The 21,466-nt window shown below is 38.1% G+C and overlaps 7 protein-coding genes across 7 annotated transcripts; 5 read left to right on the top strand and 2 right to left on the bottom strand. All coding sequences in view use genetic code 12, as the record gives it.

Annotated features, from left to right (window-relative positions):
- Nucleotides 1–463: 463 nt before the first annotated feature.
- Nucleotides 464–1,753, top strand: DASC09_051750 (uncharacterized protein; the record flags this gene model as incomplete). Its single annotated transcript, XM_064998774.1, has 1 exon — nt 464–1,753. One exon carries the CDS (start codon nt 464–466, stop codon nt 1,751–1,753), a length of 1,290 nt encoding a protein of 429 aa, XP_064854846.1.
- Nucleotides 1,754–1,804: 51 nt separating this feature from the next.
- DASC09_051740 (uncharacterized protein) lies at nt 1,805–2,919 on the bottom strand (the record flags this gene model as incomplete). The annotated part of the gene is made up of 2 exons (XM_064998773.1): nt 1,805–2,572; nt 2,740–2,919. The coding sequence occupies 2 exons, from the start codon at nt 2,917–2,919 to the stop codon at nt 1,805–1,807; spliced, it is 948 nt and encodes a 315-aa protein (XP_064854845.1).
- A 1,433-nt stretch (nt 2,920–4,352) lies between these two features.
- On the top strand, nt 4,353–7,676 carry DASC09_051730 (uncharacterized protein; the record flags this gene model as incomplete). Its single annotated transcript, XM_064998772.1, has 1 exon — nt 4,353–7,676. The coding sequence occupies one exon, from the start codon at nt 4,353–4,355 to the stop codon at nt 7,674–7,676; it is 3,324 nt and encodes a 1,107-aa protein (XP_064854844.1).
- A 2,229-nt stretch (nt 7,677–9,905) lies between these two features.
- Nucleotides 9,906–14,666, top strand: DASC09_051720 (flocculin; the record flags this gene model as incomplete). Its single annotated transcript, XM_064998771.1, has 3 exons — nt 9,906–11,197; nt 12,383–12,978; nt 13,435–14,666. The coding sequence occupies 3 exons, from the start codon at nt 9,906–9,908 to the stop codon at nt 14,664–14,666; spliced, it is 3,120 nt and encodes a 1,039-aa protein (XP_064854843.1).
- Nucleotides 14,667–15,060: 394 nt separating this feature from the next.
- Nucleotides 15,061–16,559, top strand: CDC3 (septin CDC3; the record flags this gene model as incomplete). The annotated part of the gene is made up of 2 exons (XM_064998770.1): nt 15,061–15,073; nt 15,187–16,559. 2 exons carry the CDS (start codon nt 15,061–15,063, stop codon nt 16,557–16,559), a joined length of 1,386 nt encoding a protein of 461 aa, XP_064854842.1.
- Nucleotides 16,560–17,647: 1,088 nt separating this feature from the next.
- On the bottom strand, nt 17,648–17,884 carry DASC09_051700 (uncharacterized protein; the record flags this gene model as incomplete). Its single annotated transcript, XM_064998769.1, has 1 exon — nt 17,648–17,884. One exon carries the CDS (start codon nt 17,882–17,884, stop codon nt 17,648–17,650), a length of 237 nt encoding a protein of 78 aa, XP_064854841.1.
- A 1,377-nt stretch (nt 17,885–19,261) lies between these two features.
- Nucleotides 19,262–20,630, top strand: SEC14 (phosphatidylinositol/phosphatidylcholine transfer protein SEC14; the record flags this gene model as incomplete). The annotated part of the gene is made up of 4 exons (XM_064998768.1): nt 19,262–19,273; nt 19,431–19,444; nt 19,634–19,778; nt 19,896–20,630. 4 exons carry the CDS (start codon nt 19,262–19,264, stop codon nt 20,628–20,630), a joined length of 906 nt encoding a protein of 301 aa, XP_064854840.1.
- Between the last annotated feature and the right edge of the window lie 836 nt (nt 20,631–21,466).

Genomic DNA, 21,466 nt, shown 5'->3' with positions numbered 1-21,466 from the left:
TCCAGAAATCAGTACAAAATTTCTGTCTTCCTCATTGCAGCTCTCTCAATATTGTTTTTTTTTTTTGTGATCATTTTTTCTCTTATTGGTCTCGGAATATTTAATTACTTTGTTTTTTCATCTGTTCTCTCTGCTATTGCTACATTTTTTGTTTTTTTCCGTTTTATTTTTTGTAATAATTATTAGGGATGTTGCAGACCCGACAATTTTATTTAGGCAAACTTTTTTATGCACGTGCGAGAGGCGTGACTAAAATAGTTGGGAGTAAAATAAAATCGTCTGTCGATTGATGAAGAATTTTAAAAATTACGTAATTTGCGCTCGTAACCCAAAAAAGATAACCCTCCCTGTAGTGCAATTAGTATTTATTACGCGTCAAAAAAAAAAAAAAACAATTTTAACATGAATTTTTTGTGTAAACACATCCAGAGATACGTTAACTTTTCAAGTAACTACCAGCGCTATGGACGACTTTTCTGGTCTCGATGACATCCAGAGAAGATGCAAATTGGCCAAAAAAACAAATGCAATAGTTGAAAAGGTCAAATTTTTTTCAAACGCGGCGTATTTCCTTCTGTTGTATCACGATTTTGAGGTTGCCCGCGAGGCCCAAAGACGCGAAGAAGAAATTATAAATGAAGCAGAAGTCGAAGCAGATGAATGTTATGAGCTGGATACCCAGTACCCTGATTGCTACTACAGGGCATCTTTCACTTTTAATCTTGAGGCTCTTAAACCATCAAGGATTTGGGAAGAATTTCGCTTTACAAGGAAACAGATCTATCATTTATCAGAACTTCTTGGGTTGAATGATCCAGACATCACAGGAGAGTTTGAATTCAGGCGCCCTCCTTTAGAATGCTTTTGTATGCTTCTTGGAAGGCTAGCAGTTCCCAGAAGACTTATAGATATGACAGAGATTTTTGCGGAAGATAAGACTGTAATGTCTCGGTGTGTATTAGAGTGTGCAAGATTTATTTACCGTAGATTCAGATACCTCTTGTCAATTGGAGATTATGAAATCCCAGCAAAAAGATTAAATATACTACAGGAGCTAGGATGCAAGGACCAAGACTATTATGACAATCTCCTGTTCTTTCTTGACGGGACAGTGATACAAGTTAATAAGCCAGTCCATGGTGGAGATGTATTGTATAATGGTCATAAACATTTTCATGCTTTGAAGTACCAAGTGCTTCTTGGTACCGATGATATTGTTTATTCCTTGGAAGGCCCTGCCGTTGGGCCTGCTCATGATAGTAGGCACACTATAGGGGTCCATTTGGAAGAACGAATCATAGAAGCTGCACCAGGATGTTGTGTTTATGGAGACGAAGCTTACAAGGGTACCGATGTCATGAGGAAACCCTTTAACAAATTACAACTACATAGAGTTCCAAAAACACATCCCCATTTAAGTCCTGAAGAATGTGAGAAACTAATAGAAGATTTAAAGTTACATAATGTGACCATGGCGAAGGCTCGTGTTAGAATTGAAAATCATTTCGCAAAGATCAACCAACAATTCAACCTTTTCAAATTGACTAACAAGAATCGTCTTGGACTGACACCTGTTGGTATACTATACTTCTGTGCAGTGTTTTTAACTAATATCAGAACTATATTACGCAGAAGAGATCTATCAGTGAGACAATATCTTTCTTGGAGGAGAGTTGGTAATGATATTGCTGCAGATAACAGTTCACTTGATGAAGAAAATAGTGAAGAGGAGGATGATTTGGAATGGTTGTGACTGATTCATTACATACAATTTTATAAAAAGATGCATTTAGCATTATACAGATCACGAATTTTCCAAATTGTTTGCCATTAATGTAGCTATCAAATCAATTTTTCTTTTCATATCGTCAAGGTCGTTCATTTTCTCCTTGAATTCTTGAGTATTCTCTTCAATTTTTGCGAGTCTTTTTTCAGTTCCTCCCAAAGCAACGGTAAGAATCCCCACCTTTCTAGATAATTCTTCAACGGAAACCATTTCCCTATGATTTTGAATTTGTTCCGCAGAATTCTGAATGAAGTTGTTGAGGTTTCTCAAGACAGAAGTAGCTTGAGACTCGAAAGGATCTGCAGCTGTTTCGGTCGCCCGTGGCAGAAAACCAGGGGAGCTCAATCGTGAAAAACGAGTCGAAAAGGATCCTGAGGAAGATCTTGAGGAGCGATTTCTGTAAGGAGTTGTACGAGATTGTGCTGTGCTAGATTCTGTTGTGCCAGATTGTGCTGTGCTAGATTGTGCTGTGCTAGATTGTGCTGGTGTTCCTTCAGTATTATTTTGTCCTCGTCTTCGTCTCGGCCCTCTTTGCAGCGCTAGCCTTTCTTCAATGTACCGCATTTGGTCATGCGGCACTGGAGCTCTTCTTTTTCTAGCTCTATTATCCTCTGCTCTCTGTTCAAGATGAGCATCGACTACCGCTTGGGAATCCTTTTCTTTGTCAACAATAGATTTGTATAAATCGAATAACTCTGGGAAAACAGTCCCAGAACTCAAACCAGTTTCTGTTCTGTCCGAACGTAAAAGCGGCGCAAAGTTATCAACCAATTTCTGCCACCGACTCTTCAAAGAAGTGACTTGTTTGTACTTTTTGAGTTGCTTTTATTCCAAGTAGCTAAGGCAGCCGTCCATGTGTTTAAATGATGGTGGACACCCTCCTTCAAAAGGAAAGGAGAGCAACAGTACATGATATCTAATAACAACAAGGTACTCTCATAGTCGTTGCTTACGACAGCTTGCCTTGGAACATTCCTTACTGTTCCTGGAAACACATCGATATCAACTGTATCTGTCACAATTTTTGGGTCAGGAGGTGCTTCACTGTCTGAAGAAACAGGAGAGTCATGATCAGCATCATCTTCGACATCCTCTTCGACATCATCTCTGGCATCATCAACTGGTGTAGACATTTTAATTTAAGGATTATAAAGCAGTGTTTTATTGATGTGGTGATACATAGATCGCGAAAACAATTTTCTATTTTTTTACTAGACGCGTTCGTCGCATTTTAGGGGTACCCTGAAGCGTTATAAATTGTTAATTATATATTAAATGATAAAACTTGGAGAAATGGTGGGTAGAACAAACCGAAACAAAAGTGGTGTGGATATCATAGATACCATAGAGAAGCCGCTCACTTGAAAATAGAAATTTCTTTTTTTCTTCTCTTTGATTCCCAATAAATCGATTAAATAGCCGCATTCGTTACGAGACGGATACGATTTCTATAATAATCGGCAGTTTGTGCGGTAGTGGCGCACAGAAGTATGAAAATAAGGTTTCGTTCCCGATATTTCTCACTTCATGAATTGCGCAAGTGATGCATGCACAGAAAAAGTAATTGCATAAGAAAAAAAAAGAAACTTTATGCAGATTTAACACAACTTGTCTATCACTTTTTTCTCGGATGGATGCAACTTTTTTCTATTTTATGTAACTGATATGAGAGATTTCTTCAAATTTGAGCGTAAAAAAAAAAAAAAAAAAAAAGAAAAAGAAACAGTATCTCCTTTCAGCAAAAAGGAAGACCTTCCCAGTTTCATCATCCCAGCACTTATCATATTTCACTAGCTAATGGCGCAGTGTAATTAGATATGCTATTATACGAAAAGATATAACATATTTACTATCTAGCTAACCACTATTCTAAAAAATGGTTTCCATGTAGCAAAAGCTTTTATTTGGCTTCAATAATGTTTTTACGAGTGAGTATTATATTTATCACAAACGTTTTCTTATTTTAGTGGGGTGCGGATATAAGGAGTGTAAATTGATGTATGTTGCTGTATTGCAATGCACACACAGAGAGCCGTGAACTTGAAAAAAAAAATTCTTCTGTTGACTTTATTACCTTCTTCTGCCCCACCATAGAAAGCGCCACGGAAAGGATGCTTACCCCTCTTTCTTTCCTTTGACAATTCGAGGTTTAAGGTTCTCGCCAAAATCATCTCTTTTATTATTAAAATATTAATATACGCAGAAAGCTAACTTATGTACTTACTCATTTGAACTTCAAGGAAGCATTAAAGGGGAAATAAAAGAAAAGAAAAGAAAAAGAAACTAGAAATAACGGCCAACAAATTGTTTACAGAAACCAAAAAAATTTTGCCCTGCCAACTCTAAGATGCGATCTAAAGTTATCGCTCGCTTCAGTCGCTGCAATGCACGCGCAAAACAAACTTCTGAAAAATAAACGACAACATGTCTGCCCCGCGACACAGCACCAATGCCTGGGAAACTTTTCCGCATCTCAGCTTCAAAAAATTTTATATAAAGATCAAATTACCTTCTCAACTATTAGAAAAAAATAATATTCTTCTATGAACTACTCTATCTAAACCCAATGAAGTTCAATAATTCAGGATTTATTTTCACAGTCGCTGCAGTTGCAGTTTTTACTGAAGCTGCTGCAGTCACCATGACCCCTTCATCCAAACCTTGCACCTCGGAAACCAATTTAGTTTCCATGTACGGTACCTGTGGTGGTATCAACTACAGCGGTCCTACACAGTGTGTTGCTAGTGCTACTTGTCAATCACAGAACCCTTACTACTATCAATGTGTTTCTGCTACTGGTGGTGCTTCATCTTCCAGCACATCCTGCACCACTTCTGCTACTCCTGCTACCCCAACCACTACTTCCGCTTCAGCTTCCACTTCAATCATCTCCACTGCTACAAATAGTAAGACCGGTTCTGCCGCAACTGGCTTAGTTTCCATGTACGGTACCTGTGGTGGTATCAAGTACAGCGGTCCTACACAGTGTGTTGCCAGTGCTACTTGTCAATCACAGAACCCTTACTACTATCAATGTGTTTCTGCTACTGGTGGTGCTTCATCTTCCAGCACATCCTGCACCACTTCTGCTACTCTTGCTACCCCAACCACTACTTCCACTTCAATCATCTCCACTGCTACAAATAGTAAGACCGGTTCTGCCGCAACTGGCTTAGTTTCCATGTACGGTACCTGTGGTGGTATCAACTACAGCGGTCCTACACAGTGTGTTGCCAGTGCTACTTGTCAATCACAGAACCCTTACTACTATCAATGTGTTTCTGCTACTGGTGGTGCTTCATCTTCCAGCACATCCTGCACCACTTCTGCTACTCTTGCTACCCCAACCACTACTTCCACTTCAATCATCTCCACTGCTACAAATAGTAAGACCGGTTCTGCCGCAACTGGCTTAGTTTCCATGTACGGTACCTGTGGTGGTATCAAGTACAGCGGTCCTACACAGTGTGTTGCCAGTGCTACTTGTCAATCACAGAACCCTTACTACTATCAATGTGTTTCTGCTACTGGTGGTGCTTCATCTTCCAGCACATCCTGCACCACTTCTGCTACTCTTGCTACCCCAACCACCACCTCATCCCCAGTTTCATCTTCCAGCACGTCTTTTACCACTTCTGCTATCACTGGTGTTCAAAACACTACTTCCGCTTCAGCGCAAACTTCAATCATCTCCACTGCTACAAATAGTAAAACCGGTTCTGCCACAACTGGCTTAGTTTCCATGTACGGTACCTGTGGTGGTATCAACTACAGCGGTCCTACACAGTGTGTTGCCAGTGCTACTTGTCAATCACAGAACCCTTACTACTATCAATGTGTTTCTGCTACTGGTGGTGCTTCATCTTCCAGCACATCCTGCACCACTTCTGCTACTCTTGCTACCCCAACCACTACTTCCACTTCAATCATCTCCACTGCTACAAATAGTAAGACCGGTTCTGCCGCAACTGGCTTAGTTTCCATGTACGGTACCTGTGGTGGTATCAACTACAGCGGTCCTACACAGTGTGTTGCCAGTGCTACTTGTCAATCACAGAACCCTTACTACTATCAATGTGTTTCTGCTACTGGTGGTGCTTCATCTTCCAGCACATCCTGCACCACTTCTGCTACTCTTGCTACCCCAACCACTACTTCCACTTCAATCATCTCCACTGCTACAAATAGTAAGACCGGTTCTGCCGCAACTGGCTTAGTTTCCATGTACGGTACCTGTGGTGGTATCAACTACAGCGGTCCTACACAGTGTGTTGCCAGTGCTACTTGTCAATCACAGAACCCTTACTACTATCAATGTGTTTCTGCTACTGGTGGTGCTTCATCTTCCAGCACATCCAGCTCCACTTCTGCTACTCTTGCTACCCCAACCACCACCTCATCCCCAGTTTCATCTTCCAGCACGTCTTTTACCACTTCTGCTATCACTGGTGTTCAAAACACTACTTCCGCTTCAGCGCAAACTTCAATCATCTCCACTGCTACAAATAGTAAAACCGGTTCTGCCACAACTGGCTTAGTTTCCATGTACGGTACCTGTGGTGGTATCAACTACAGCGGTCCTACACAGTGTGTTGCCAGTGCTACTTGTCAATCACAGAACCCTTACTACTATCAATGTGTTTCTGCTACTGGTGGTGCTTCATCTTCCAGCACATCCAGCTCCACTTCTGCTACTCTTGCTACCCCAACCACCACCTCATCCCCAGTTTCATCTTCCAGCACGTCTTTTACCACTTCTGCTATCACTGGTGTTCAAAACACTACTTCCGCTTCAGCACCAACTTCAATCACCTCTGGTGCCACTGCAAGTTCATCTTCCAGTACTCCTTCTATTACTCCTGAAACTTCTGGTTCAAACTCCAGCCAATCCATCAATGCCTCGAGTTCTGGTTCCGTTATTAGTGCTTTGAGCGCTACTTCTAGCATTGGCTCTGCCTTGGAAACTTCTTCTACTTTCGTTTCGGAGATCTCTTATAATGCTAGTTCTGAAACCATCTCTGTATCTTCCTCTGGCTCTAAATCTGTTTCTTCCACTGGTATTGTTTCTAGCTCTGGAACTGTCTCTGCTACTGCTCCTGGAACCGGTTCTACCTTAGTTTCGAGAACCAACTCTGTTTCTAGTTCTGAAACTACTTCTGTTGCCTCAATAGTCACCTCCATCTTGGTTCCTGAAATCGACACAACTGTTGTGTACACAATCACCTCCTGCGGTACCAAAACTTGCTACCCAGTTGTTAGCAGCTCTATTCAGAAGAGCACTGCTTCCTACACCACTCACTCACCATCGGCTCTATTGGCCAGTTCTACTGTTGGATCTGAGCAGTTGAGCTCTGCTTCTGCTTCTACCGCTCTATCAGGTACTACCCTGGTCTCTGCAACCGAAAATGTTTCTTCTTCTTCTTCTTCTTCTTCTTCTTCTTCTTCTTCTTCTTCTTCTTCTTCTTCTTCTTCTTCTTCTTCTTCTTCTTCTTCTTCTTCTTCTTCTTCTGCTGCTGCTGCTGCTACTACTACGTCTGTATATTCAGAGAAATCTGCAGCGTACTCTACCGGTGCATCAATTAGTGGCACTCCATCATCATACAAAGAAACTTACCACACTATAACCAATACAATTATGACCACCTTAATTAGCGCCATGCCATCTACTTCATCCATAACCTATCCAACACATGCTATTAATTCAGGCGATAGTGGAAGCTCGTCAGCTTTGCGTCAAAACTCATCGACTGACTCACCAACATCTGCTGCTTCATATGGTGCTGCTACAACCTCAGCAACTGTTCAAGCTCAAGAGGGTGGAGCTTCTAGAGCCTCCACAAATATTCCGGGTATTTTTGGGTTGATTTTTATATTGTTATTCCTTTTCTAAGTATCATACCCCTTGCATTTATGGAATCTTAATTTTTTTTCTTCCTCCTTTTCTTTTACTTTTTTACACTCGGTGAGGTTATTGGATAAATTTTAGCTAATTTTTTTTTCTTTTTGATTTTATGTTTTTTGTATTCTCACATTAAATCTTTAACGTAATAATTATTGAACTGGTTCTGTTACAGGATGGTCCCTGGCGGCATGGACGGAGAACTAAATGTCGGTTTATAGATATTAATGTAATGATAATAATAAGTATAAAGTAAATGTAAACCTTTAATAATATATAAACAGGAATTTGGTTGTGAGTCTTGATCCTTCTATATACATGATATTAGTAACTATGGATCGTTAAAAGCTACAAAAGTAGTGGAAGTATTTGTGATTATGAGCCCGTGGCAATCGAGCCATGGTAGGAGATCTGTACTACCGGCAGACTGACAATTAACAAATATACGCCTTGACGTAGAGGCTTAGTTGATTGTTTGATATATTCACATCAATTTACAGCATAAGTATGCAAATTAATACAACAAAAATAAAAACAAGAATAAAATAGTCTAAATTGGTGTTTCTATGCATAATATTAAGCTTCATGAAGCCCGTCCTCCCCCCGTCTTCTCTCCCTTGGAGTTTCAAATCATATCCAGAGTTTTTAGCCATTAATCCTAAGAAAAATCTTGCAAAATATAAAGCAATGTTTATATTAGCAAGTAATAATTGAATAACTGTATTTTTAAGAACTAGTGGATACATAGTATGGAATAACACAAATCAAAAAATAGAAAGATTTTTAGACTTCCGAAGATGCCGCATGTTGTTAAGTAACAGCTTCAACTTTTTTCACTACTACTACTACTGATATTGCAGAAACTGGAGATAATAGTAGTAATTCGCCTCAAGGATTTGATGAGACTCCTGGTTCTACATTAACCACCACCGTTCATCGGGTCAGTTTTATGACGGACAGTTCGGTGACATTAGGAATCTCTTACTTATTATAATACTTATGGTTTTGTGGATCTCTTTTTCCGTATTTTTTTTTTTACCATAGCAGTTGTGACAACAGAGCTGCTACATTTCTATTAACATTTGTATTTTTCGTATTGTCCATGACGAATCAGCAACACAAAAAGTTTATTTGTTTCTTTTTTTTCTTCTCGAAAAAATTTTCCAAATTGAGGCAAAAAAAACGGTGCAAATGCGAAGTAGACATTGACATCAAGGAAACTTAAAAGTTTATTTTTATCCAAGATATTTAACCCAACGTTAGACAAGTACTTTTGGTAAAATAATTTTGAAAAAAGGAAAAAAGAAAAGAGAGACAAAAAAAGAAAAGAGAGACAAAAAAAAATAAAAAATAAAAAAAAAATATGAATACTTACAATAGCTTATTGCTTTTTCCTGTCCCTTTTTCGTATTTTAGTCCAATTTCAGTTACTTTTCTTCTCGGTTGTTGTTGTAGTTACGCCAATGTGATACTCTATTTTGATTATATTGAGTCATTCCCTGTAAGTTTATTTTGTTGTTTTTCTCTCTTTAATTGTTAACCAATTGGAATTCCTCGGCAATTTGGATTCTATAAAAAATCTAGACCGTTGATGCCCTGTTGATCTTGCATAAGCGATGGTCATTAGATTAAAACTGCTCCGCAGCTTTAGGTAAGACACTCTTCTCGCTTAGCTGCAATACATAAGCTACGTAATTTTGCCATGATCTAAACAAGAAATTAATAATATCATTACCAATTGATAGAGTATTTTTTTGGCTCACTTTCATCAACCATCCGAAGCTTCGCACAATCATTGCCTGGAGCAAAAATATCCTGTTTGCCAGAACAGGTTTAGAAAATAAAAACATACTTTTCAGATGCATGCGCATACATAATAGGTAAAAAAAATTGGAAAAATATCTAATGACGACACACACGTATGGAGAAAAAAAGATTTGAAGAAATAAAACGAAATTTTCTCAGAAGAGCTATTATTTCTTTTGCCAAGTTGTTCACTTGCAGCGTTTACTACCTAAATTGGCAATGTTACATGAAATTCTACGATCTATTGCATATGATGGCAAATGCAGTTCTAGATACTTCCTCGGAACAATATCTTTCTTTTTTTCTCTCTTCGTTTTTTCATTCTTCCTCAATTATATAAATATGAATTCGTTCGCCATGAAATCTTCTAATTTGCAATACTAGATTTGGTATTGACACTAAAAAGCATTGATAATGAAACAATTCAGTACATTTTTATCTACATTATTTTTAGCTTTGTTCTTCAGCTTCACTAGTGCTGACAGCGGTGACGAAAACAATCGTGGTGCAATTCGTGAAAGCACTGGGTGTGCTATCAGCAGCTCACCAATTGGTTCTGGTTTCAATGCTAAGTTCTATAATTACACTTACGCTCAAATGTACTCACAAGGCTTTGCTGAGTACGAATTTGCTGATAATGGTATTTTAGTTGGTGAAGCTTCAGATATCACTAATATTACCGTTGATTGGCCAAGTGATGCTGATGGCGTCCAGTACAGTCAAGTTTATGGTGTTGATATCTCAATTACCAACTTCACCTTGGAACTTACCGGTTATTTCTACGCTGCAGAATCTGGTTTCTATGACTTTGACTTCCACAGTACTGATGACGTTGTCGTCTTATATCTTGCTAACAATGCTGCATTCGACTGTTGTAACAGTGCCAAACTTTCTAAGAATGCCGACTATGATAACAGAGTCATCTACACTGCTGGTTCTATTGCCAATGAAGGCACGGACTATGATGATTCCAGACAAACATACCTCGAAGGTGGTTACTACTATCCAACAAGAATTGCTTATGTCAACATGGTTCAATTTTCCCATTTGCAGTTGATCATTACCACTCCAAGTGGTAAAAAGATTGAAACATTTGCTGAAAGTGTTTTCCAATTCAATGAAGAGGATTCCACTTGTAGCACCATCACTGCCAATTCCCCAGGTTCTACCACTACTACTACCATGCCATGGACGCAAACCGTCACTTCTTCTTACACCACCACTGCTTCTGATCCAAGTTCTCCAATTATAGTCGTTGTTGAAACTCCTGAGCCTCGTGTTACCATCACTAAAGGTTGGTCTGGCTCATATGTTTCCTCTTCTACTGCCTTTCCAACTGATTTGAGCGAGACCATCAGTGTTTTCGTTGCCGTTCCTACCGTTACCACTGTTACCAGTAGCTCATACTGGACAGGCAATTACAACTATATTGTTACCACAATCACTGGCGCTGCTGCCGCTGGTGGTTCTGGCTCTGGCTCTGGCTCTGGCTCTGGCTCTGGCTCTGGCTCTGGCTCTGGCTCTGGCTCTGGCTCTGGCTCTGGCTCTGGCTCTGGCTCTGGCTCTGGCTCTGGTTCTGGTTCTGGTTCTGGTTCTGGTTCTGGTTCTGGTTCTGGTATTGAAATCCAAACCAACGTTGTTGTATTAGCTGTTCCTGATTCTACTACCACTCTCACTTCGTCCTGGACTGGCCTCTACAATTCTTGGTCATATATTTATCCAACTGGCACTGGTACCGTTATTACTGCTATTGAATATGTTCCACAATTCACCTACATTACAACCACTATGATTATTACCGGGACACAGGCTAGTTATGCCACTCAAACTCCTACTGGATCACAGACTGTTGGTACAGTAACTGCTTATCTTCCTCAACCAACCAAAACCAGAAAGTTCACTTATACTGGTCTGACAACCAGCTACTCCACAATCCAACCAACTGGAACTGTCTCAACTATCTTTGTTGACCAATATGTTCCTATGCCAACCACTACCGTTACTGTCGGTTACACTGGAACCACTGATAGTTACACCACAATTCAACCAACTGGTACTAAATCAGTCATCAGTGTCATCAAATATGCACCAGTTGCCTATGTCACCGAATCTGCTTACTACGCTGGCGAGACCACTTATTTCACCACATTATCGAAATCTTCTGGTGCTACAAATCCAACCATCACTGTCTCAGAATATTTGCCTTTCAAAACATCAACTTCCACCACCTTCTATGATGGAACAACCACATCTTATTCCACCGCAATGCCAATGGCCACTGTGTACACTGAGACCAACTTGGTCCTGGTTTATGGACAGTGTGGTGGTATTGGTTATTCTGGAAATACCCAATGTGTTCCTACTGCTTATTGTAACACACAAAATGAATGGTACCATCAGTGTGCTTCCAGAACAGATGGTTTCACAGGGAGTAACGCTATTGTATATGAATATCTTCCATTTAGTTTCAGTACTGAAACTGTTCATTACACTGGTACTGCAACTTCACAATTCACAGTTGTTCCAACTGGCACTGGCACCCAAGTTACCATCAAAGAATACATTCCTGATGAAACCTCTACACGTACAGTCTATTATACCAACTCTGGGACTTCTTATGCTACCCAATATCCGTCTGGGACTGATACAGTGGTTATTGTTAGCCAGTTTGTTTCCGGTCTCATCAAAACCATCAGCGCTCCCTACACCGGTACCACCACTTCCTATGCCACTTCTTTCCCGTCCGGAACTCATTATGTTATGACGGTTACTGCTTTTGTTCCTGGTGCCTCTGTTACTTCTTCTTCCATTTCTGCTTCATTGACTTCTAGCTCCAGTGTTGTCAGTTCTGCTTCATCTTTGAATACTACCTCTAGTGTTTCTACCTCTAGCTCAAGTACTTTCAGTTCTGCTTCATCTTTGAATACTACCTCTAGTGTTTCTACCTCTAGCTCAAGTACTGTCAGTTCTGCTCCATCTTTGAATACTACCTCTAGTGTTTCTACCTCTAGCTCAAGTACTGTCAGTTCTGCTCCATCTTTGAATACTACCTCTAGTATTTCCACCTTTACTACCTCTAGTGTTTCTACCTCTAGCTCAAGTACTGTCAGTTCTGCTCCATCTTTGAATACTACCTCTAGTATTTCCACCTTTACTACCTCTAGTGTTTCTACCTCTAGCTCAAGTACTGTCAGTTCTGCTCCATCTTTGAATACTACCTCTAGTGTTTCTACCTCTAGCTCAAGTACTGTCAGTTCTGCTCCATCTTTGAATACTACCTCTAGTATTTCCACCTTTACTACCTCTAGTGTTTCTACCTCTAGCTCAAGTACTGTTAGTTCTGCTCCATCTTTGAATACTACCTCTAGTATTTCCACCTTTACTACCTCTAGTGTTTCTACCTCTAGCTCAAGTACTGTTAGTTCTGCTCCATCTTTGAATACTACCTCTAGTATTTCCACCTTTGCTCCATTGACTTCTAGCTCAAGTACTGTCAGTTCTGCTCCATCTTTGAATACTACTACCAGTGTTTCTATCCTGCTTCATCCTCGAGTGCTACCTCAGTGCTGATACCTCGGCATCATTTACTTCAAGCTCTGGTAATTTTAGCTCTATTTCATCAACTTCCATTTCCAGCACTGTTAGTTCCTTTTCTTCAACTAGTACTTTATCTTTAACTTCAACTAGTACTTTATCTTTTTACTTCAGAAACTTCAACCTATCAACCAGTTCACTATGGAAACACAACATCGAGCTCTTCAACCACTTTTTCTGGCCATTTACCAGTATTACTGAAGGCACTACTTCTTGTGGACCAGATGGTTGTACCTCAGTGATCTCTTCATCAGTACAAGTTATGCTTCTATTGTTGACTCTTCAACTTTGAGCTCATCACCAGGTTCTATTACAACTGCAACGGCTGCTTGTACTAACATCATTGAAGTTCCTATCACTGTCACTAAAACCGTTACTTCTTGCGATTCAATTGGATGTGTCTTGATGACCTCAACCGCCACCATTACTTCAACTTCCTGTGCAAATAGTGCTGTTTCTACTAATGTCCCTCCTGTTTCTACCCATTCATCAATTTCCAGTTCTAGCCCACTTTTGACTACTTCTACCGATGTTGTTCATATTACAGCCACTACTGTTGAAACCATTACTTCTTGTGGTCCAGATGGTTGTTCCTTAGTTACCTCCACTGCCACTGTTGTTCCAACCTCCAGCTCAAGTGATCTTTCTGCTACTGTCTCTCCTGTTTCATCCCATTCATCAATTTCCAGTTCTAGCCCACTTTTGACTACTTCTACCGATGTTGTTCATATTACAGCCACTACTGTTGAAACCATTACTTCTTGTGGTCCAGATGGTTGTTCCTTAGTTACCTCCACTGCCACTGTTGTTCCAACCTCCAGCTCAAGTGATCTTTCTGCTACTGTCTCTCCTGTTTCATCCCATTCATCAATTTCCAGTTCTAGCCCACTTTTGACTACTTCTACCGATGTTGTTCATATTACAGCCACTACTGTTGAAACCATTACTTCTTGTGGTCCAGATGGTTGTTCCTTAGTTACCTCCACTGCCACTGTTGTTCCAACCTCCAGCTCAAGTGATCTTTCTGCTACTGTCTCTCCTGTTTCATCCCATTCATCAATTTCCAGTTCTAGCCCACTTTTGACTACTTCTACCGATGTTGTTCATATTACAGCCACTGCTGTTGAAACCATTACTTCTTGTGGTCCAGATGGCTGTTCCTCAGTTATCTCTACTACTACTGCCGGTTCAGATGATGCTGTTTCCGTTACTGGTTCTCCATCTATCAACACCATCCAATCTTCAACTTCAACTGATATGGTTTACAAACATGTCACTGTTACCAACACTATTACCTCTTGTGGTTCAGAAGGATGTATTGCGATCACTACTACCAGTATTGGCGTTTCATCATCAACTGCCGCTGTCTATGTTTCAGAGTCATCTTCCACCGCTAATAGTCCAAGTCTTGAACAAGAAGTCACCACTCAATCTAAGTCTACCTTTTCCATTGCAACCGCTTCCTCTTCTTCTTCAACTACCACTGCAGAATTGCAAACCTTTCAAGCTTCAGGTTCCCAATTGACCTCTAGTTTTGTCTCTGCTTTGGCCGTTTTTGCTTCTTTAGTCTTTATTTTCTAATTTTCTCCCTCTTTTTCCTTTTCTTCTTTATCTTCTAATTTTCTCTCTCTTTTTCCTTTTCTTCTTTATCTTCTAATTTTCTCTCTCTTTTTCCTTTTTTCTTTATCTTCTTACTTATACCCTTTCCTCATGATTATCATTTTCTTTTAACTGTTGTATATTAATAATAGAGAAACTAAATCACTTTTTTGACACTTTTTCTGTGTAGCTCACCCAATCCGACCGCATTCCGAGGAAAAGATGAGGTGAAATATACACGTGATATGGGCTCGGAATATCAGCTTTTGTGCTTTCGTGTTATTTTTCAATAAAAAAAAATTGTAACCGTTTTGAAGCTCACCTTATTGACAGCATCTTTGTAATCAGTTATCTTTGCAATTATCACACTGGAATCATGACTGCTTTAGGTAAGTTACAAGCATTTTTATGTTCTTCAATTTTATTGCTCATTTTCTTTTGCCTTTTTTCCCTTTGTTATTCGTTGATGCCAGTTTCTGTTGAACTAACCACATCTTTTCAGAATCCCACCAACCAGATATCAGTTCAGAGTCTTCTGCAAACTACGAAAATTGCGAAACTGTTAAAGAAACTATCAGAAGTGGGACTCCTCAAGCAGCTGCTACTCCTTCTAATTCTACCGATGCTAACGGTTCTGGTCCGGTCACTCCTGAAGTCAATATAATTCGCCGCAAATTAAATGGATACGTTGGGTTCGCAAATTTGCCAAAACAATGGCATAGAAAGTCCATCCGTCGTGGTTTCAACTTTAACTTCTTTATTGTTGGCGAAAGCGGCCTTGGGAAGTCCACCTTAGTCAACACCTTGTTCAACAGAGAGCTTTACCCACAAAAAGAAGTCAGAGACCCTTCCGCTGAAAAACAAACCAACGTTAAAATCGAAACCGTCAGTGCCGACATCGAAGAAAATGGTGTGAAATTGCATCTTACTGTTATTGATGCCCCAGGTTTTGGTGATGCCATTAACAACAGTGACTCGTGGGAACCAATTATTGAAGAAATCAATTCCAGATTTGATCAATACTTGGAAGCAGAAACCAAGATTAATAGAACCACCATTATCGATAACAGAGTCCACTCTCTTGTGTATTTTATTGAACCTACTGGTCACTCACTTAAACCTTTGGACATCACATTTATGAAGAAGGTCCATACTAAGGTCAATTTGATCCCTGTTATTGCCAAGTCCGACACCTTAACTGAAGAAGAAATTGCAGACTTCAAACAAAGAATTCTTGATGATATCAACACTCAGGGTATCAATATCTTCAGACCACCAACCTATGAAAAGGATGATGAGGAAACTATTTTGTCCTGTCAAGAATTAATGTCAAGAATTCCGTTTGCTGTAGTTGGTTCTACTGACGAAGTATCAGGTAAAGATGGCAACAATGTGAGAGGGCGTGCCTATCCATGGGGTATCATCGAAGTTGATAATGAAGATCATTGTGATTTCGTTAGATTACGTCAACTTTTAATCAGAGACTACCTTGAAGAATTGAGAGAAACCACGGCCAAAAAATTGTATGAAAATTACAGAACTGAAAAGTTACGCAACATGGGTATTGAACAAGACCATTCTGTATTCAAAGAATTTGATCCATTGGTCAAACAACAAGAAGAAAAAACTTTGCACGAGGCGAAATTGGCTAAGATGGAAGCCGAAATGAAGAGTGTTTTTGATCAAAAGGTCACCGAAAAGGAAAAGAAATTACAGAAATCAGAAGCTGAATTGTTTAGTAGACATAAGGAAATGAAAGAAAAATTATTGAAACAAGTGAGACTTTTGGAAGAAAAGAAGACTGCATTGGAAAACTCTTCCCGCAATATGTTAGATAATCCATCACAACAAAAGTCACGTAAAAGAATCTTTTAGATGTTCTGTTTTTCATTTTTCATTTTTATTTTTATTTTTATTTTTTTCCGATTTATTTTAGTTATTTATGTCTTACTTTTTCGTTTATTTGTGTTCTGCTAATCAATTGATTATTAATATATGTTTGATAAATATGTATTTTTTTATGATTTTTGTAATATTAAAATATTATATAACCAATGAAAAAAGGGATATTGAATACAATATATAGATAGTATTCTTGAGTGAAACAATTAGAATAGGGAAAGTATATAGGGATGTGACTGAAAGATAAAAAGGAAATAATAAAGTATAGGATAAACTTCGCTTAAGACTTTGTTTAGATAAGATAATTAAGTAACAAATTAAAGTAAGATTGAATTACAACGTTACTGATAGTATGTAACATAGGCCATGCTCAAGGTATTATTATACTATTGTTAATGTACTTCTGGGATGCATTGGTTAACTGATAATCCTTCGTAGAACATGCTAGCATTTCGAAGAATTCCCTTTCAGGTACTTGAACATGTCAGGATATTCTATTACTTTCTATTATCTTCTATTATCTTTTAGAACTATCCAATTGTTCTAAGAGAAGATCAAACTACTTAAATAGAGCGATGTTTCTCGTTTTTCCATCTTATTATCCTTATTTTAGAGGAAAGGTTTAAACCTTTACACAGTATTCAAACTTGCTTTAACAATGAATTTTATTTCATTCAATACAGCCATTAGTAGATCGAATCATGGTATAAGACTCTCAATCCGTCGATTAACATGAGATCAAGCTTATATTACAGATTTCTCAGAGATTTATTGTCTTCTTTGGGTTGAATAGTACACTGTTTATGTAAAAGATTCCCATTAATGGGTGTATTATTGGTAGCAACGATTATATAGAAGAAATATTATATTGTACAAACTGATTTGGAAGTTAAGAAATGCAATTGATAGAGAAAAAATAAAGGGAAGGTGTCCAAGAAGCCTTATAAACATAGAAAAACCAAACGAAAACCAGCAGAGAAGAGGAAAATAATAATAAAATAATAATAATAATAATTGTGCAACATTAGGTCCCTGATAATTTTTACCTGGAAATTAATTCATCACACCAACACTGCAGCGACGGCAACCATGACAACAAGGGCAGATGTCCCGCCAACCTTGAAGTTAGAAGCAGCAGCACCATCATACGTGGTAATATTGGAGATATTACTGACTGAGATATTAGAACCCGGGTATTCTATGAAAGAAGTACCATTAGTAGTATTGTTCACGGTAGCGGCGGATGAAATACCAGAGAATATAATCGCGAAAGTAACAAGAGTTGAGGTGAATTGCATTGTAAGGTATAATATCTGCACAACAAAAGAGAAAAATTGGTATCAGGAATATTAAGTATATTAAATTGATTTCATTTATCAAAAATTTTTACTTTGTGCTTTGAATATTATAAAAATGGGGGAATTCATCTGGTATTTATAGTATCGTCGAGGTGGCTATTTTTTTAAGGCTATGACAAGAATTGAAAAAGAAAGAAATGATTAAAAAAAAGGATTATGGACAGCCACAATAGTATAATAAAGCTAGACGAGTTGCTTTGTGGTCTCGAATATAGAAAATTGTGAGATAATAGTATAAGAGAGAAGAGGAAGAAATTGTACACAGACAGAGAGGACGTCTAATAGAAGAAACAACAATAGTGACAAAAAATAAAGAACTGTATCCACGGTTTTATTTTTAGAAATATGTGAAGTATATTACGATATTATTAACTTTGTGGTAGTAAAGTATCCAAGAATTGTAATATCTGCAAACATTTCTGAGTACAAAAACTTCCTGCCCTCATTTCTACACGAGCAGTTAAAAAATGTGATTATTTTTCATATATTTTTTTTTCTTACAAAATCATATCATTAGAAAAAATTCAATGAATAATAATAATTCTTCTTTATTTTCCATGGATGAAGTTCTATTGATACGCAATGTGCTATTCATGGATTGCCAGTAGGAACGACATGTGGCAGTTGGAAAAGATTTTATTGAAAAAAAAAAAAATAGATTTATTGAATAACCAAAGACAGAAAAAAAATATATTATTAATTGAGAGCTATGGTTACTTTGAGAAGACAACAGCTTCTCTCAATAGTAGTGTTGTTGAGAGTGGCATTTCACAATAGCTTTAACGGAGAAGGCTGGCTCTGACAGGGATTTTTGGCAAGGTTAAAACGAGAAAATATCCCCAAAATCCTTGGACAATTGAAGTTGCCAATCTTTAAAAGCAGCCACTATGAATGTAGTCGATCAAATCACTGGGTTTTGATGACAATAAAATAGCCCATTTCAATCTGTTTATAATTATCAGATTAAATGAGCCGTCATCGATGAAGGGTGTATGAGAGGATCTACTCCGTGGAATAATCTGCTGCACTACAATGTACCTGTCAGATGGATAAAAACGCACCTCACTCTGGTATTACGTAAATTACAGGGTAACGGTTATTCCATCTCCCATCAATTTGCAAAACTAAAAACTTGTCATCATCAACAATAGCTTTTTTTGGATACTACTGTTGAATACACCATCTTTTTGACCAGGTTGAAAAAAACAAGTATTAAAAACAGAAAGCAAACGAAAGGAGCCGTTTTGGAACAACTTTTTTTTTTTACCCAGTGGCACATACAAAGGATCAAAAAAACAATATTCTAATATCATAAATATGGCTGTTTCCGTACGTATAGTGTTTTTTTTTTGAGAACTATGCTATTGGTATCCAATTTATCTTGGTCTTATTGAAGAAAAATGAATGACTATTTTTCAGGTAAATCCTTTACTTTTATATAGGTCTATTGCAATTGTGTCAATTTAACTAACCAGTTTTCTTATAGGAATCTGAATTCTTGTATGTATTGTAAAATCAATATCACTTCTCCCAGAAGTTCTCTGTTATAATCATTTCTACTTTTTTATTGGAAGAATGGTATAAAATGATTCATATTCAATTTTGCTGTCTTTTTTTCTCTTTTTTTTTCCGTGGTTCCTTTACGATGCTAATATCGATAGACACATGAACTAACAATAATTTGAATAGAGCCAGTTACCCACAAACTTCTCCGCCAGGCCCTTTTACTGGCTATCCAGGAAACTTGACTTCTGAGCAGAAAGAAGCTCTCCAGAAGTTGCACGATGAGTTGATAAAGGGTGGCTATACTTTGAGATTGGATGAAGCTACTTTGGTAAGTTTATTATTTTGAATTATTGTTAGGGTGGGAAGAAAGCTTGTCTTCTTTATTCCCTTGTTTCCCATCCATCACTTCAAAATTCTTAATTATTTATACTAACACTCTCAACAGTTACGTTTCCTCCGTGCTCGTAAGTTTGATGTCGCTAAGGCCAAGCTCATGTTTGAAGAATGCGAAAAATGGAGAAAGGAAAATGGCGTTGATACCATCCTTGAAGACTTCCACTACACTGAAAAGACTACTGTTGCCAAGTTCTATCCACAATACTATCACAAAACTGATAAGGATGGCCGTCCTATTTATATTGAAGAACTTGGGTCAGTTAATATTACTGAAATGTACAAGATTACCACTCAAGAGCGTATGATCAAGAACTTGATTTGGGAATATGAATCTTTTGCTAACCATCGTTTACCAGCTTGCTCACGTAAGGCCGGACATCTTGTTGAAACCTCCTGCACCATTTTGGACCTCAAAGGCATATCCATCACCTCTGCCTCTCAAGTTTTGTCCTACGTGCGTGAAGCTTCTTACATCGGTCAAAACTACTACCCTGAGCGTATGGGTAAGTTCTTTCTTATCAATGCGCCATTTGGATTCTCCACCGCTTTCAGACTTTTCAAGCCATTCTTGGACCCTGTCACCGTTAACAAGATTTTCATTTTGGGTTACTCTTACAAGTCTGATTTGTTGAAGCAAATTCCTGAAGAAAACTTGCCAGTAAAATTCGGCGGTAAATCAGAAGTTTCTGAGGAAGATGGTGGGTTGTACTTGGCCGATGTTGGCCCTTGGAGAGAAGAAAAATATGTTGGCATTGAAGGTCCAGCTCCTGTTGCTGGGAAATGATTGGACTTCTTGGTGCTTTTGTTCCTTTTAAACTTTGTTTTCATCTATACTAATTTGACATACATAATACATGATACTCGCTCATATGGCTTGCTCAGGTCAGTAAGAGATGGCATATGAACAGCAGGTATATATTCCCAAAGCATGAGAATAGCGATCATTTCACGTAATGGCAACTAATTGGCCATGGTCTCGAAAAAGTAAGTGGTCAAAATAGTAAATGGTTCAATATGATAATCAGCAAGAGGTTGGATTGACATCTTGTTACATTTGTGCTCTATTTTCTATATTCTGATCTCATTCAACTGTACCCTGTTTTTATTTATTTATTTATTCATTTATTATTATTATTCTAAAAATTTATTGTTTTCAACTTTTAACAGTCAATTTAGTCATAGATTTCAGCATCGAGGATATCCTGTATTTATACGTGAAGAAAATCTCTCTTATGTATCAAGACTTTGCATAACCATTATATTTGTCACCTGGGTATTATTTTCAGTATTCTCATCTATTTTCCTAAAACTAAAACTTGAGAGCAATAAATATAAAATAATGATAATTGAGTTCGTTCAAATTTTAAGTAAAATGAGCAACTGTTGCTGTTTTAGGAAGACATTACATGTAGTCATCTTAGTTCCCTATATTTATGATTAATATTGCAAATAAATAATAGTCAAGAAAAAAAAAGAAAAGAAATCAATTGCTATAAAGGCTGGAAAAAATAAAGGCGATGTGTATTTTGAAATTGCTCCTGATTGTTTCAGTAGTGTCTTTGTAACTTCCTCCCTTTAAGAAGTTGTCTCTGACGTGGATTATATTCAATTGGTAGAGGT

This window comes from Saccharomycopsis crataegensis (assembly GCF_037102585.1).
Source record: "Saccharomycopsis crataegensis DNA, jcf7180000000085, whole genome shotgun sequence".
Classification (NCBI taxonomy): Eukaryota; Fungi; Ascomycota; class Saccharomycetes; order Ascoideales; family Saccharomycopsidaceae; genus Saccharomycopsis; species Saccharomycopsis crataegensis.
Note: the sequence above shows the minus strand (reverse complement) of the source record. Positions and strands in the feature narration are given on the sequence as shown.